Source organism: Leptonotus elevatus, chromosome 15, assembly GCF_054856555.1.
Source record: "Leptonotus elevatus isolate MCC_2025b chromosome 15, RoL_Lele_1.0, whole genome shotgun sequence".
NCBI classification, from domain to species: Eukaryota; Metazoa; Chordata; class Actinopteri; order Syngnathiformes; family Syngnathidae; genus Leptonotus; species Leptonotus elevatus.
In genome coordinates, this window is record NC_141253.1 from 14,324,162 (window position 1) to 14,342,532 (window position 18,371).

General features: G+C 42.6%; 1 protein-coding gene across 2 annotated transcripts; it reads right to left on the reverse strand.

Annotated features, from left to right (window-relative positions):
• Positions 1 to 13,584: 13,584 nt before the first annotated feature.
• Positions 13,585 to 18,090, reverse strand: LOC147162089 (uncharacterized). 2 transcript variants are annotated; one of them, XM_086096878.1, is made up of 2 exons: positions 17,665 to 18,090; positions 13,585 to 14,986 (listed from the first exon to the last, which is right to left on the reverse strand). In XM_086096878.1, the coding sequence occupies exons 1-2, from the start codon at positions 17,786 to 17,788 to the stop codon at positions 13,647 to 13,649; spliced, it is 1,464 nt and encodes a 487-aa protein (XP_085953004.1). In that variant the 5' UTR covers positions 17,789 to 18,090; the 3' UTR covers positions 13,585 to 13,646. The 2 variants fall into 2 exon arrangements, with proteins under 2 accessions (XP_085953004.1, XP_085953005.1); XM_086096879.1 differs by lacking the exon at positions 17,665 to 18,090 and adding an exon at positions 16,806 to 17,231.
• Between the last annotated feature and the right edge of the window lie 281 nt (positions 18,091 to 18,371).

Consider the following 18,371-nt stretch of genomic DNA (forward strand, 5'->3'; position numbering starts at 1 on the left):
GTGGGGTGCCTGGCGGGCCTGCAGTGCCCCGTCCTGCTGCGTTGGGTCGGGGGCGCGGGCAGCTCCTGCTCCTGGGTTTGCTCTCCGGCCGGTGGCCCTGGCGGGGCCCGGGGGTCGTCCTTTGGCGCTGCCGAGGCCTGGGGGGCCCTGAGGTGTTGCGCTTGCTCTGTCCTGGCAGGGGTCCACGGCTCCCCTCTTTGGTGGAGATTTTCATGCATGCCAGATCCACCACACCAGCGTCTATCGAAACTCAGACACAATCTGCTTCCTCCTCAGGTCATTAAATCGGTGGAGGCTGGTGTCTGTGGATCTCACTCTGCTTCGTCTGTCCTTCCTTCCTTTCCTCAGTCTCTCCTTCGGTCTCTTGAGGTCTCCCTGATTTTTAATTTTTTTTGGATTTGTTGGAATTTAGATGTTTCTGGGGTTGGGGAAGAATTCTGGTGGGTGGCCCGGTGGGTGGTGTCTGGTCGGTGCTGGATTTCACTTTCCTTTGTTTTCTTTGGTCCCCTCGGGTCTCCTGACAGCGGTGTTCGGTTTAGGTGAACGGTATGGGATTTTTTTTTTAATAGGTTTTTGGTGAGCTAACAAATACACGCACGCACGCACGCACGCACATACACATACTCACCCACATACAAAAAAAAAATATATATATATATATTTTTTAAAAAAAATAAAAAAAAAGAGCAATGATGATGACATTACCGAATGAACAATACTGAGCTCTTTAAAAAAAAAAATTAAAGAAAAAAAATAATAATAATAAATCTCCCCCACCCGTTGACCAGGCCGAGGGGCGCGGCTGAGGACGGGGGTCGCTGCGCGGGGACGGGGATAAGGGAGGTGGCTCACAACCACCAACCTACCCCCGCCGTGCCCCAGCTCCGGCCGCGCCCCGGAGCCCCGACCCTCCCGGCATGTCAGGGAAGATCGGCCGGCCGGCGGAGCGGCGAGCGGTGCGCGTCGGCCGACACCGACGCCTCCGCCTCGCCGCCGCGCCCAGATTTAGTCATAACTGTTTTAATTTCCCTATTTCCTCAGTAGAGCTTTGTGAGTGTTATCGCAATTTCTGCCAGGTGCCGTCGTGACTGGGGAACCTCCGCTATTTCCACATCAATGGGCCAGTGTCTGTGGTTGAAGTCAATGTGTTTGAATGATGTCTTCAAAAGTCTTATCTCATGTCTGGTGAACTCCGGGTGGGCTGTTCGCTGGGGGCTTGGGGGTTTTGTGGTACTGCCCTTCAAGATAGTATAAGAATGTTGTAAGGCCTCTGAAATCTTTGCACTTGTGAGAAGCTGCAACCATTGTCTGTCACTTACGTGTGCCCGGAATATTCTGTAGAAATAAAACCTTCGAAGGAACTGTTCATCTATCTCCAGCCTGTATTCAGATAATCAACATTCTCTCTACCCAAAAGAAAACGAACACGCGGAAGACAAAGCATTTCTTCCAACAATTGGTGACCCCGACGTGATTTCGGGCTGAGGTGTTGATCCAACAGACAGAACATCTGGCGTCAAAGTAATTAAAGGTTAGAGGACATTTATCCTCCTAGTTGATTTTCTGTCTGTTGAATACTCCGAGACCTGTTTTCACGTCATCTAATTTGTGACAAAATTGTATATGAGATCTGAGTGAACAGATATTAGTAAATCTATAACACAAGGTAGTTTCGTTACATTATGGAATCCTAGAAATAGAAAATCCTTGTTTTTGGTTTTACTAAGACATTAAACATACAAGGTGGTTTCGTTCTATCTTACAATATTAGAAACTGAAGTCCTTGTATATGGGGTAACATTACAAAGAAATAAGCGCATAAGAAAGAAGAGAAATAAGAGAATAAGAAGTTCGAGTGGTTTTGATAAATTAAGGTTCGAGTGCTTGTTTGGTCCTAGTCAAGCACTCTTGAAATAAGAGGAATAGTTTCACCACTTCTGAGAAATTAAGGCTCGGACACTTTTGTTTGGGAATTAGCAAGTGTCTTTGAATAAGGAAAGTGTGGTACCACAAAAGACGTCAATGAAGTAACACAAATAAAAAGATAAATAATAATAATAAATAATAATAATAAAAAAATAAGTAAGTAAGTAAATAAATAAATCAATAAATAAAACAAAATAAAGGGAACATTTCATAGGGAAAGTGAATGGTTCAATTTGCGGCAAATACCAAACCATTCTGAATAAGTGTGTTTGGTGAGTAAATCAGGAATGCATGTGACTGTGCGGGGAGTGAGAGAGAGAACGGGGGAGTGAAAGAGAGAACGGGAGGGAAGTGAGAAGTAACTGTTAAAAAAATAATAACAATAAAAAATAAAAAAGGTAAAGAAGGCTGAACTGGTGAGTTGTCTTCAAAAGGGAGGGTGAGAGAGAATGATAAGAAAGTTGTGAAAATGAGTCGAGAGCAAGAATGATGGCGCTGCGGATTACGCAGCTACAGGCCTTTCGAAAGAGGAAGTGGAAAACAGGTTGTACATTGCTCAGTTACATAATTAAGTAGCAGAGTTAAAGTGTCATGTCCAGAATTTTTCAGGTGCCCACCTGAACCAGAGGAATCTTCCAAAGGTCCAGCTTTTCCTCCTCATCGACCTGTGACTCGTTCCCAAATCTTGCAGGCACCCATGTTAGCCAAAGTTGGCCCGCCCACTGGTAACTCTGCTATGTTTTACAAACCTTTCTCTCCCACTGATGTGAGATGCAGAAACTTCCGCCTATGCAATCTGGTGGTGCCAATTGGCTTCAAGCAGTGCAGAGAGCGGTTACGGGACAAATGTTAATAGCAGGTGAAATCCGTGTTCTTTTTATACAATTATGTCCGCTTTTATAGTTGAATATTTTAACTCTTTGACTGCCAAGCATTTTCAGAAAAGAGGATATGTGGGTGCCAGCTGTTTTAAGCATTTTGACTGATCTTTCAAGGTCCACAGAAAATTGTGTTTGGACTATGGAAACACAGATACTACCAAATGAAAGATTGAACTCTCATCTTTCATCAGAAAAAAAAGTTTGTTTCTACCTTATTCAGTTTTTCAGTAATCAACAATAGAAAATAGGTTAGTTTCACCCAAATGCTCTGTTTTGGACCAAAATCCGAAGAAATCAAGCTTTTTGTGAAACAATATTATTTCATGCACTCTAGTGAATTTGACACCTTTTTTTTTCCCATGAATGATGCCACAAACACCTAAACAGTGCTTTACTTCTGTAAAACACTACCACCAACAATGAAAAAGTGTTTTTTGATAGCAAAATATGTTTATTTGCATTCAACAGTGTAACAATTTGACAAAACAATTTGGCAAACTATTTACAAATGTGTGCAACTGTGCATGTGTGGTACTATTTACAATTGTGTGGATGTTTCAACTACACCATTTTTCTTTTTGTGTGGTATATTGTGTAACACTCCCCTGCGTGCAAGGGGACGCAGCAGGATTTGCACCACCGATTAGTTTCACTGTGATTGCCCCTTCGCGTGCAGACCCTACACTTTCATGCCGGCCTTTTTTTCCGGGGAGTAGCAGGTATGTATTGCAGTGTGTGTTGGGCCATGTTGCCATCAGGTCTACTGTCTGGATCATTATACGGTGACCTGGTGTTACCTCTGGCTTCCTCGTGTCCTTCAGTTCCTATACTTGCAACAACTTCCTCCTCCTCCTCCTTGTCTTGTGGCAACAGCCACCCTCTCACCACCTGCTGGATAAACTCCAAAATGTGTTGACACTTCCCAGGATTTTTAGTTTTGTGCAGGATATATGCATTGAACATGCATATTTGAAAAAGATAGGCAACACATTTTTTGTGCCATTTCAATGTTTTACGCGTGAATGGGTGGTAAGAGATGTTCTGATCCATCTTACATTGTAGTCCAGAACACACACTGGTTTCTGGAAAGGCACTCTTTTTTTCTGTGCCTTCCGCCACACATCCACTGTCCGCATTTCATCTTTGTGAAAAGTAGTCACCATCCTCAATAAACGTTTGTCCTGCCATGCCACAACCAAAACCTTTGTGTTGTGTCTTACCAGTCAGCCCCCCCCCCCCCCCACCACCACCACCACCACAAGGCCAGTGTTTGTTAGGCAAGTGATCTCACTGGGTTCACCCCTGTTTTTCCTCAGTGTTCCACATACATTGATAGGTGCTGCCAGGAGATGTTCACACAAGCCGATAGAATTATAAAAATTGTCCATAAAGAGTGTGTACCCATTTCCTGGCAGACGATCTAGTAAATTGAAACCTGTATCAGGCAGAGAACAACTGGTACCTACATAGGGTTGCATATTGAAACACTGTTTGGGAGTCACACAGGATGTATAACTTGATCCCATATTTTATCGGTTTTTGGGGGTTGTATACTTTGAATGAAAGACGTCCCTGAAAACTCATCATTCCCTCATCAATACAGACATTCCTCCTGGGTTGGAACAGTTCTTTAAATTTCTGGACAATGTGGTTGAAAACAGGACGGATTTTGAATAGTTTGTCGTCTGGACTGTGTCTCTCGTTGTTGTTGAAATGAAGGAAACTCCAGATGAGCTGAAAGCGGTTTCGAGGCATCGCGTGACTGAAAAATGGTGTCGTTTCTATTTCGTCTTGAGTCCAATACATTTCTATACTGGGCTTGTTTTTATACCCAGTAAGAAATTGGAGTGCAAACATTTTTTTTAGTTCGGACACAGACACTGGCTTCCAAGCACGACTCCTACGGTGTGGCAGACTTTCAGTCTGCTTCTGCATAGACTGACGTGCATAGAGGTTTGTCTGGTCAGCAATGTGCTGGAGAAGTTCGTCCGTGATGAACAGCTGCAGGAAGTCAGCTGGCAGGGTCGAATTCAGCTCTGCTGCGGCACCCCTTGGTCCTGGTTTTACAGTAAAGGGGAATGTGGTTGGCTGCCAGCCTGCTACATGCCAGCCAGAATTTTTGGGGTCTGCAAATATACATTTCAATATCATATAATATGTATTTTAGATCAGTGTGATGCAATATATGTATATATAAATATATATGTTTAAATGTTTTCTTGGATCCACTGGTTGATGTACATTCTGTAAATTATAGAAGACATTTACCATCAAATAGAAACTGCAGTGGGACGTCGCTGTGAGCACGATCCACGATGTATGAATTGTACATTCACATTACACACGCTGCTAGCACCTCGCCGGAAAAGTTAGACAAGTTAGATTACTAGAAATCTCATAGCAAGTTTGTGCTTACCTTCACAGTCTTCTGAGGATGAAAGACTGTCCGAATCAGTGTCTCTGTGATCAGACTGTACCCATTCCTCCGAAGAATATCCATTGGACTCAGGGTACTCTTCATCGTCCGATTGAACGTCCGCCTGTGTAGTAGTGCTCGGTTGTGCACCACGTTTTCCGGCGTTAGCATCGCTAGCCGGTGAGGCTTTACGACATGGTCGAAGCTGCCACGTCAACGCTTCAACTTCGGCGTCAACCTCGGAGTCACCATCGTCATCATCGTCATCAATGTGCTCTTTAGCGTTGGTCGATGCTTTTCTTCTTTGAAAAAAATGCTCAAGCGTGAGCTGCTTGCAACCGGTCGCTATTTTCGCTTCCTCAGCCACTCTCCCCTCAACCCTCTAGCTCCGCCTCACGTCTTTTACTGACTCCTACCCGATCTTGTCCAAAGAGAGTCATCGCTGCCATCTAAAGCCCATAAATAGTCATTATACTAACTCGATCTGCTTGATACTTTCAGCACAGCTGGCCAAGGTCTTCCTCCATCCGTTTAAAAAAAATAAACATAGTGAACGTCTTTTAGCGTCTTTGGCGGCACTCATTTGGATTTTACTAAACGCTATCAAACGTTGTTGGCGGTCAAAGAGTTAATGTAAAATGTAGTTAATTTTTTTAAATTGTTTAAAAAAAAAAAACTTTTTTTTCTTTTTTTCTCTCTCCCTGATAATTAGGCTCATATGCGAGAAAATTACTTAACCTTGTCATCTTAGACCTTTGTTTACCCTCCCTGAGTGTGTTATTTCAAATCTAGTGTTCCCTCCCAAAGCAGATGAGGAGGCCGCTCCTACGGCCTCCACCTTGCATTCGCAAGTGTTCAGAGCAGCCATTTTGAAGGGCGTTCCCAAGTCTGTGGCACAGGCCATGTAGGCCAATCCGGATCTTCCCGGTGCTGAGGTTGACCGGTGGTTATCACATCTTAAACATCATTTAAGGAGACATGCTGAAGAAAAAGAGTCTATGGTAGACAAACACTAAAGTACAGAAACACAACTTGCTATGTTGCAGTTGCAAAATCTGAAAAAGCAGGAAGAAAACACTCTTTTTTCACATACTCTTTTGCATTCTTTTGTGTTTGCACCTAACTGTCCAGTCAATCTTTGGGGCAAAGATCTCCTCATCGCCACATGCCCTCTCATCAAATGCAGCCCTGATGGACTTATCCTGGAATTTCCCGGATGATAACACCTACTGCTGCTCTGCCTCGTCTGCCTCCAGTGCCACCTCCCAGTTCCCGCTTGTTGAACAATGCCCTGTGGCATGCGCCACTGCCGACATCTACTGGGCAAGAGTGGATATTGACTCCAGTTGTTGGCTCGAAGCTGAGCACTTCTGAGCTCTCTGGTCACCTTGGGTTCGTAACCTCAGATTTATGATATGGTAACTGATTGTATGCATTGCACTCTGTACTATGGCAGATCAGGGGATGAGAGCTATAGCGAGGCATTTCAGGAAATTGAAAACGACATATGAGAATTGAACATGGGTGATTTGTTTGCAGGCAAACCAGGTGTCGCCTTTTCGGTGTCCTTAAACAACTCCCACATGTCTCCTTGATGATCTCACCTCAGCACACAGCGAAGTATCTCTGTCCGTTTGTCCTGGCATGCACACAGGCCACTGATTGGCAAAATGTATTTCACTCTTAATTGCTCTATTTCCCGTCACTTGATGCTTATTGGATTCAGTCTAACACATTTTTACCCACTTCCGTTTTGGAGCACCAGCTTCTGGATTGGCACCATGGACGTGAAACAACCGACAGCGATTTTGCTGGTTACCTTCTTGATTTCTTTCCCACATCCCTGTGGTCCATGGATCCCACTGATGTTGGTCTCTGTAACGTCTCACCTGTTGTGTTTCAGATGAAACCAGGACAAATATATGTTCCCCAATACTCTGTAAAAGAGGCTGGGATGATTGGCATTTCGGAAACAATTGACGGTTTGCTCAAAGCAGGAGTGTTGTGTGAAATTTCCGGCTCTGATTATAACACGCCTATTTTACCCGTTGAGAAGAAAGATACTGGAAAGTTTTGCATGGTCCATGACTTACGAGCGATTAAGACGGCCGTCTTAACTCCTACTTTTTCTGTCCCGAATCCTCACTCGGCATTGTCTCAAATTGCATCAACCCACACTCATTTCACTTGCATTGACCTGGCTAATGCTTTCTTTTGCATTCCACTCCATCCTTCAATTAAGCTATTTTTTGCTTTCATTTGGAATGGTGTTTGCTATTCCTACAATCGCCTGCCTCAAGGCTTTGTCCTTTCACCTGGACTCTTCAACGACTGTCTTCGCCAGTTGCTGTCTCCACTTGAATTGCCCCCTGGTGTTCTCCTGGTGCAGTATGTGAATGACCTCTTGCTGGCAGCTCCATCTGAAACTTCTTGTCTTGAAGCCACCAGGTCTTTGCTCTTTATCTCCTTGAAACAGCATCTTTCCCATGCTGCAGCTCTTGCGATTCATGATTACAGTCGCATGTTCTATCTGGATGTTTCTGAAAAAAACAGCAGTGTTTCTGCTGTTCTTTATCAGAAGGGGGAGATAGGAAATTATTCGGCAGACAAAGCGGCAAAGGAAACGGCGGGCTACAGCCCAACATTACAATTGATGGTGAGCGAAAGTGAATTAGGAGAAGGACAAGAAGTAACCACAGAAACAGTTAAGTTGTGGCAGGTAAAAGCAAGTCCAGAAGAAAAGAGTGTGTGGATGTCCAAAGGGGGACAAAAAGATGAAACAGGTATATGGTGAAAAGAAGGTAAATGTATTCCATCTCAGAAACAATTGAAAAATCTAATTTCTGAAGCCCATGGAATATGCCATGTTGGTGTGGAAGAAACACTGAGACGACTACACACCTGGTGGCATCCTTTCATGAGACAAATTGTTAAAAGTGAACTACAGGACTGCAGTGTTTGCAGCAGGTATAACAGTATGCCTACATCTAAACCTCCCCAGGGCACTCACGATCCGGACGTGACTGCTCCTGGTCAGGTGGTTTCGATGGATTTCACTGACATGATAAAACCAGTGTCAGGATACAGATATTTGCTGGTAATAGTGGATTCCTTTTCAGGATGGCCAGAGGCATATCCCTGCAAATTTGAAAGTAAGTAGTAAAACATCTGATTAATCATTACATACCATCACATGGGTTTCCTAGAAAAATTAGATCAGACATTGGAACCCATTTCAAAAACAAACATCTACAAGCAGTAGAAAAAGCATTGGGGCTAAAACACACATTTGGTTCAGTGTATCATCCCCAATCCCAAGGACAGGTTGAGCGAATGAATGGAAATATTAATGAAAAATTGGCGAAAGCACTGGCCTCATCAAATTTGAATTGACTACAAGCTCTTCCTGTTGCATTAATGAATGTGCGAATGTCACTAAACTCAGCCAAAGGCTGGACTCCGTTTAAATGTCATACCAACAGACCATTTCCGGCTCCAACAGCTCCATTGGAAGAGACGCACGTTCCAGGACCTCCAGAACTTAAACAACTAACATTTACTAACTCCCAGCTAACAAAAAAAACAACCAGATGCTCCGTCAGAAATAAATGATTGTGAATATATATGGTTGAAATTGATTTAACCAAAATGGTCTGAGCTGGGCTCAGACCCCACAAGGTGAAGGAGAGAACATCTTCTGCAGTTTGCCTGCACGGAAAGGGGAACACGTGGTTCCACATCTCGTCTACACGACCCGCCAGATCCGCCTCAGGCTCAGCAATCCCACCACCTGACAACGACCGGAAAGCCACGTCTAATGGTCCAGTGTCAGCTGCCCCGTTGATGACATAATTCAACAAAGGTTGAGTTTACGGTATACGGGCAGAATAATCCCGGTGACTCATTCTGGGACCAGGCAGTCTACCCTAAGGTCCTGAAGAAGCTGACAGTGCCCTCCAGCAGCAACCCAAGAACATCATCTCGAAATGGCTTCGAAGTGGGAACGCATCTCCATTTGCTGCTACATCACGACACTCTTTCTCATATTGACTTTTACTTTTTTTTTCTTAAAGAGCTCAGTATTGTTCATTCGGTAATGTCATCATCGTTGCTTTTTTTTTTGTATGTGGGTGAGTATATGTATGTGCGTGTGTGCGTGCGTGTGTGCGTGCGTGCGTGCATGTGAGTGTGTGTGTATTCGTTAGTTCACCAAAAACCTATTTAAAAAATCCCATACCGTTCACCTAAACCGAACACCGCCGTCAGGAGACCCGAGGAAGGACCAAAAAAAAAAGAAAGGAAAGTGAAATCCAGCACCGACCAGACACCACCCACCGGGCCACCAACCAGAGTTCTTTACCAACCCCAGAAACATCTAAATTCCAACAAATCAGGGAGACCTCAAGAGACCAAAGGAGAGACTGAGGAAAGGAAGGTAGGACAGACGAAGCAGAGTGAGATCCACAGACACCAGCCTCCACCGATTCAATGACCTGAGGAAGAAGCAGATTGTGTCTGAGTTTCGATAGATGCTGGTGTGGTGGATCTGGCATGCATGAAAATCTCCACCAAAGAGGGGAGCCGTGGACCCCCGCCAGGACAGAGCAAGCGCAACACCTCAGGGCCCCCCAGGCCGCGGCAGCGCCAAAGGACGACCCCCGGACCCCGCCAGGGCCACCGGCCGGAGAGCAAACCCAGGAGCAGGAGCGCCCCCCACCCCAACACGGCCCGCGCCCCCAACCCAACGCAGCAGGACGGGGCACTGCAGGCCCGCCAGGCACCCCACCGGTCCACAGCCCCCGCTCTCCCCACGACCCCCCGCCCCCAATCCACCCACGCCATCCACCCCAACCCAACCCCAGCCGCCCCCAGGCCCCCAAACCCCCAGACACCCCCCCAGCACCCCCCTCCCTCCCTTGATTTTGTCCAGTTAATAGAATAATCTGATAACTGTGAGAATTTAGTTATTAAGTTAAATACTTCCCCTAACGAAATAGCAGGCTTTTCTAAATAAAGTAAAATATCATCGGCATATAGATACATTTTATGTTCTGTTACCCCAGAGTAAATTCCTTGAATCCTTCTTTCCTGGCGTATGGCTAATGCAAGCGGTTCAATAAATATTGCAAATAATAAAGTCGACAGTGGGCATCCCTGTCTTGTGCCTCTCTGTAGAGTAAAAAACTCTGAGATATAATCCCATTAGTAGAAACTGTAGCTTTAGGAGAATCATATAATACTGACACCCAGTGAATAAATGACTTCCCAAAGCCAAATTTATTTAAAACAGCAAAGAGAAAGGACCAGTTAACTTTGTCGAAAGCTTTTTCTGCATCCAATGATATAATAACTGCCTTTTTATCATGCCGCTGTAACATGCTAATAAGGTTAAAGAGCCTCCTAATATTATTAGTAGAGTGACGATCTTTAATAAAGCCTGTTTGGTTGCTATGAATGATTGTCGGGATTACTGTTTCTAGTCTAGATGTGAAAGCCTTAGTGATCATTTTAATATCAGTGTTAATTAGTGAAATCGGACAGTAACTTGATGGAAGGGTGGGGTCTTTTTCTGGCTTTAATAAAAGTTTAATTGCTGCTGTATTCATGTGTGGGCGTATGTGACCATTAGTTTTAATTTCTGTTACTACTCTTAAGAATTTCTTTCTTTTAATTTTAAATAAATACAGAATTGACAGCTTTGTTCAAAATTCTAATAAAAATTGCAGGAAGCTTTCAAGGTCATCAGCATGTGTGAAGCTAAATTAAAAACTAAGTAAGTAAATGGTTCCCTTAAAGTTTTCTACTGTAAATAAAGTTTTCCAACATTTCAACATAATTTTCTTAATTTTATTTTATTTGTTTATTTTTACAAATAAAAAGTGTAGGAAGTTCCCAGTGTCAGCATCATTTTTTATAAAGTGGAAATTAAAATAAATCAATAAATGAAAAGTTCTCTGTATCTCACTGAGCGACATATGCATGTGAATGTATGGAGGCTATCCCAGCTGGCTTTTGGGCAGTGCGGGGTACACCCTGAATTGGTTGCCAGCCAATCGCAGTGCACAAAGAGACGAACAACGATCCACACTCACAATCATACCTATGGACTATTTGGAGTGTTCAATTAACCTGCCATGCATGTCTTTGGAATGTGGGAGGAAACTGGTGTACCTGGAGGAAACTCACGCAAGCACGGGGAGAAATGCAAACTCCACCCAGGAAGGCCAAAGCCCGGAATCGATCTCACGTCCTCTGCACTGGGAGGCGGACACCGTGCCGCCCTTTTAGCCATTCCTTTATTTATTTTACTTAATGTTTTAATTAATTTTGAATTTTGGCAGTTTTGGTTCTACATAGAGGAAGGGCTGAATGCCAATATGATCCAAAATAATGTGGTGATTGTTTACTGCGGTGAAGCTAGCCGCCTCTTCTTTTTACGGTGTCAAGCCAGCCGCTCTTCAATTTAAGTTCGCCCTTTTCTAGGATTTACGGTAGTGTGGGTGAAGGGACGCTATAGAGGAGACCTACATCCGTTTTTCAAAATAAAATGTTATTGACAAGCAGTTTAATCCATCATCTTGTTGTGTATACTATACGTACTAATACGATGTGACGTATAAACATTTGGTTTCACCGTCATAACAGCCCTCTGAAGTAAGCTGTAACTACAAAGGGGTTGGTGACAAAACTTAGTTTGACACCTGTGTGCAAATCATGGAGAGAAAGGCATTTGAAGAGCAGTACTTTATTCAGGATCATAATCAGGTACACTTTTCATCTCTACACAAAGAATATGTAGGAGCCATTTCATTTACATACGTGAGGGTCGCCAAGTTGACCGTTAGGTGTCACTATTGTATCTATTCATTTGTTCACAAGCCTATTTAAAGAAAAAGTACACATCAATTTACAGTTGTGTAAGTAGACAGGAGAGCGATAAAGTTAAAACGTCCACACAAGACTTACATTTACAAGAATACAAATAGATGATTACAATTTGTCTTACATTATTTAAAATCACTGTCATTGTAATTAGCTTTGATATTAAACATGGATGGGGGTGGGGGTGTGTCATGATATATATAAAAGGGAACTAACTATAATAACTATCTCCTCCCACTAGCTGCTCCGGCTAATTCAGGCTCGCTCAGCCTTTCGTCGCTCACGACAGGCTGCCAAGTCGCCGTCGGTCACCAAGATGCTCGTTTTCTCACGCAAAATACAAATTTGTGGTTGACTTGCGAAATGTGGTTTCTCTGAGCCATCGTAGTGTGCATGCTCCTGCGTGTTTCTAATGCTATTCTTTGACCGCTTTATTGTTACATAAAACTCGGGACAGTCACAAGTGTTTAATGTTTAAAAAAAACAACAACAACCCTGAACGTGTAGCTTGGTGGCGATTGTCCGTAGTTTTCTAACATTAAGCCATGTTGAGCTTCTTTTTTTTTTTTACATTAAGCGTTTTAGACTACCGGACCCTATTTTTTTTTACACATTCCGACCTATACTGAACTCATATGGAACTAAGAGCGTAGTTTGTGTATGTGCAGTGGACAGGTAACTATTTGGCTCATTATTGTGATTTGAAATACGCTGTAATTCGACACCTGTTCTAATCTTTGTTAGTGTTGGTTTGCTAGTAAATGGACTGCATTTACATTGCGCTTTAACTACACCATATGGTGCCCAAAGCGCTTTACAATTAAGCCTCACATTCACCCATGCACACACACGCTTATACACCATTGGTCGACTGCTGCCATGCGAGGCGCTGCCAGGTCCACTGGGAGAAAATCATGGTTTAGTGTCTTGTTTAAGGACACTTTGACATGGTCACCAGGGATAAGAATCGAACCCACAACCTTACGGAAAGGAGACGACCACTCAACCACTGAGTCATGCCGCAGTGATCTACTAACCCCGTAAAAAAATGATCGCTGCAAATCCGTGAATATTTTGAGGGCTGCCAGTGATAGTCTTGCTATCCATCCGTCTTCTATTTTCATCAGCAGTCATGTGATAAAAAGCCAAGTTTGGGGTACACCCTCGTCTCTCAGTACAAGCTACCGCACAGTTAGATCTGACCATTTTAGAAGATAATTGATCAGATACAAGACTATACGCTTTACGAGTTTCAAGGGTTTCAAAAGATGTAAGTGGTTATTTTGCCGTCCGTGCCGCAGGGGGCGTTCCCATGAAGGCTGTGATGTCACGTGCAAAAGGTCGATAGTCATTAGATCATTTTAATCTGCAGCACCTTGTCAGGTTGATGTAATATTTTGAATACAAATGTAAAAGTAGGGTAAGTCAAGGCACATACAATACACTTTACAAGTACACAAATCATTCGTTCATTCAGCGGTAGATGTGATTTCAGCTTTATTTTAAATGTAAATTCAGGAATTAGATCATATGAAAATTCATCAATCACAGCTATTTTCACCAGCACACTTGTGCCTCTTGGCTTTGGCCTTACTTGGGAATCTTTGACCACAAACTGAGCAACTAAATGGTTTCGCACCAGTGTGGGTTCTTGTGTGTCTTTTTAAGTTCCTCTCCTGAGAGAAACTTCGACCGCAAACTGAGCAGGCATAAAGTTTCTCACCTGCGTGGGTTCTTGTGTGTCTGTTTAAATTACTCTTCTCAGAGAAACTTCGACCACAAACTGAGCACGCATAAGGCTTCTCACCTGTGTGGGTTCGTGTATGTGTTTTTAAGCCTCCCTTGTGAGAGAAACTTCGGCCACAAACAGAACAGGCAAAAGGCTTCTCACCAGTGTGTGTTCTTGTGTGTATTTTTAAGCGTCCCTTGTTAGAGAAACTCTGGCCACAAACTGAGCAGGCAAAAAGTATCTCACCTGTGTGGGTTGCTATGTGTCGTTTTAAGCCTCCCTCGTGAGAGAAACTCTGGCCACAAACTGAGCAGGCAAAGGGCTTCTCACCAGTGTGTGTTCTTGTGTGTATTGTTAAGATTCTGTTCTGAGAGAAACTCTGGCCACAAATTGAGCAGGAAAAAGGCTTCTCATTAGTGTGGGTTCTAGTGTGTTGTTTTAAGTTTCCCTTCCGAGAGAAACACTGGCCACAAAGCGAGCAGGAAAAAGGCTTCTCACCAGTGTGGGTTATTGTGTGTCGTTTTAACTTTCCCTTCTCAGAGAAACTTCGACCACAAACTGAACACGCATAAGGCTTCTCACCAGTGTGGGTTCTTGTGTGTGTTTTTAACTTTCCCTTCTCAGAGAAACTTCGACCACAAACTGAGCACGGAAAAGGTTTCTCACCAGTGTGGCTAATCACATGTCTTCTCAATTGAGACTTACACCCAAAAGTTTTTCCACACTGAGAACATTTCCAACGTTTGCCGTCAATGTGACACATTACATCACATTCAGACTGTTCATCGTCATCAGTACGAGACGTGTCGTCACCATCTGACATTGGAGCCAACCAGCTATCTACTTGTGAACCTCCACGGTGGTCTTCATCACCTTCTGATGTCATTTGTTGTCTTAAGCTGCTGCTTGGAGGCTCTGCCCCTTTGCTCTCTTCATATTGACGTTCATCTTCAGTCTTCAAAAGGACACCAGTCACAGGCAACTCTGTGAAATCCTCCTCCTCTTTAATGCATGGTAGCAAGTTCTCTTTTTTTATGTTTGGAGGCTGCAGCTGCTCCTTTTCTTTAACTTGAAGAGGCTCCAAATCCTCTTCTTTAATACTGGGGAACTCTGGCTCCTGCCTCTCAGGACGAAGATATTTTTCACAGATCTCTGCAGGACACAAGACACGCATGGTTTGGTAAAGTCAGTCTGTTGTGTCTTTGATGTTGTGTATTTTATATGTGGAAATCACTAACCGCTAACACATCAGATATGTAACAGTAATTGTTCCAGATATAAAATAAATAAAAAATATAATAGAAGACAAATGAAGAGGTGAAGACCTCTTCATTTGTCTTCTAACAGACTAAGCCTTCGTGAAAGCCAGGTTTTGTGAATCTGAAATCTGATAAGTTTAAGAAAGAAAAAAAACATGCATTACTAATAGTGTGTCGTGAACGTGAAGTGAAATGGCAGAAAAAAATATACACCAAAAAATAATTGCCTTCTCTTGCAAATTTTACCATCCTAATTCCACATGAAACCGCTAAATCTGGAATTAAGGTCTAATAAAAGAGGAAATAAGGCACATCAGTGTTTGCTTAAACACCTAACATCAAATTCCTGCATGGCTGACATTCATCTAGTCTACTGGGCGAGTGGGCGTGTGTGACCTCAGGGAAGTTAAGTTATTGTAAATTAGTTAGGCGGATGAGTCAAAGGTTAGCTGAAATTAACATCTACTGACTGCTCACTTTTTTTTTTTACAACATGCGTCACTTGATGTCAAATTCCCAAAACAATTGACAAGTGACAAGGAAGTGAACAACAGCTGATAACATCAGCCTGATCAGCCCAAATAAAAAACAGTCACAAAGTGATCCTCACTCTTCACTCAAATAGTCGTCCTCCTGCCAACAGATGCTTCAACCTACCTCATCCAACCCTATATTTTCCACAGACTCAAACTACACAGACAGAGTCATCAACATCACCACAGACCTCTCCAATATGTAAATATTGGAATTCAATTCATGCACACAAAAGAAATAGTAAGCAACACAAAAACAAACAATATGATGTGTAAATAATGGTCCAATAGCATGTTTGGCTGATCATGTTTTTACTAGTAATTTAATGTTGTGGTATTTATATTTGTTGGGAACAGTAAGTTACATAGAAGGGGGAAAAAAACCACGCTGCCCCACTAGAAGGAAGAGATAAATAGCAGGGCTTGACCTGCTTTTTCAGATTTAAAAAAATGTAGTAATTACATTAAAAACAAATATAAAAATGACTAGTTTTTAAATGTGACTGAAACTAACTTTAACATTTTGTACCCAATTTTGTAAACCCTGTCCTTGCCAATAGTAATTCACAAGGAAGTTAACGTGTGATTGCAGTTCTTTATTTGAGCTCTTAAAAAAATAGAAAATTTGTCATGTACATTGCCTTATTATCTCCTTATTTACGCTTTATGTTTAGAGAATATGAGAGGTGGTCAAATCAATTTCTTCAGCACTGAGTCTTCACTTTATGTTTTCATAATTGTTCAGATATACTGATTGTGATCTAGTAAGTTATTTAAAATTTTAATCATATGCAACATAACTATTGACGTTGGTTATTGGAATGGTAAACTATTTTAGATATATTAATACATATGAAATATGCATCTACATTAAAACACGGTAAACTAAAGTGGGCCGGTCTGAGCCATGAAACTCCAGGGCTGAAAATGAGTCTCAGTTTGACCCTGCTCACAGGTGTCATAGGACTTGTGACTAAGTTCGGAATTGTCCATCGTGATGTTTTGAGCATGAAACAAGGAGTCATTTTACCCACTTTTTGAAGTATTTTAAATTGTCATAACTTCCTCAAATCTTTATCTTTACGAAATTTCAAAAATATTGTATCCCTATTTTCCGGCTCTTTTCAGTGACGTTCGTCTTGAAAGAAGATTTGATTATTATTATTTTTTGTCACGTACCTACAACTGGAGGCCTATTGCAAACAGAGCTCAGCAGTTGACGTTGTCGCTCGTTCTCCTCTTGTGCTCCACGAAGCTCTTCTTCGTACTTGACTCTACTTGCGTACATTTTCACGTGATAATCACGACACTTTAGACTCACACTTAATCTCTGCTGAGTCAATGTGTTGATAACAAACGCCTCTCCAGTGTTGGCTTTTAGCAAGCTAAGCTAACGTAAGATAAGCAAGACTGAGAAGCTTCAAGGAGAACTGAGATGAATTAGCCGCGCACGAAGACGATATTTGACTTCACTAAAGTAGTGATGGGCGCACTTTGTCGACGCTTGAGTACGTTCAGTGCGAATTCATGACGAATTGTTTAATGAAGCACGTATGGTTACATCCTGATAAAGAGTAGCTCTGTAACGTGCAATCTACGGCGAGTTCTTTTGGACAAACTTCATGCCACTGGCACGCCTTATCGGCAGACTTCGAGACTTATCACGACGCAGCCTGCTGCCGGTGTTTTTCTTCTTGTTTTTATTAATTGCGTATTCTTCATGAATTTAACAATATGTCCTTGCATGCATCATACTTTATCAACCACAGTCTGAAAGAAGCATATTTTAAATAAAGGCCATATCAGTCATCTTAAAACATAAAAAAGTCCAAATAGGCTATTTAATCGTGAAACTGCCACACTTAAATTATGCAGCATTTAGATCAAACCTTTTGAAATGCTGACTACGCGCTTGGGTCCGCAATGAGATGCAGACATTGTTGAATATAATGAAATCGTCACACCGTGCATGTAAGCACAGGATTATTGTTAATGATTTAAGTGCAATATTTCCGAAACAAGTGAGACGTGAACAAACCTGCTGTGTGTACTCCATTTCGAGGCGTCTGAAAAACTGCGTCATGTTGTTGACGATGTTGCTCGTTATCCTCTTTCGTTCCACAAAGTTCCTCCTCGCACTCTGCTGTCCTTCTTGCACACATTTTGTTATGAGGATCACAACACTTTACGCTGACACTTGCTATCAGTTTAGTGCAGTGTTGCTCACAAATGCGTCTCTTTGTTAGCGGATAGCATGCTAGGCTAAGCTAAACTAGACCGAGAAGTGCACAGAGACGACTTTAACAGAACACAACGATTAATTAATTAGGTAATAGTTCAGTGAAACAGTGGCGGCATACTACGTCAAAGATTCTGTACGTTCAGTGGTATATAAATAAGCTTGAGTAAGCGATGTGTCGAACGTCTGTGATGCGCATGCGCACCATGTCGGCCATCTTGGTTATTTTTTCAAAATCTTTATTGAAAATTGTATAAAACTTACAAGCATTTGCCTTCCTTGCTCATTTGTTGTGTTGTTCTACTCGGCTCTTCGTAAACATGGTTAAACATGATTCGAAAAACACCCCAGATTTAAGGTATCTGTTCATTAAAGGATCTGTGTAGACCATCTTTTTACTCGCGACTGCCACTTCCCAAAGCGTAACTGCAGCATCGGTGTCAGGCTCGTTGATGGTGCGCGTGCGATTACGTGCATGATCTTAAACGAATACGTCAAATGAGTTA

Coding starts and splice junctions, on each gene's coding strand:
- LOC147162089 (XM_086096878.1), bottom strand. CDS start 17,788: ATGTGTGCAAGAAGGACAGCAGAGTGCGAGGAGGAACTTTGTGGAACG. Junction 14,987..17,664: donor AAATGGAGTACACACAGCAG/GTTTGTTCACGT, acceptor TGTGTCCTGCAG/AGATCTGTGAAAAATATCTT.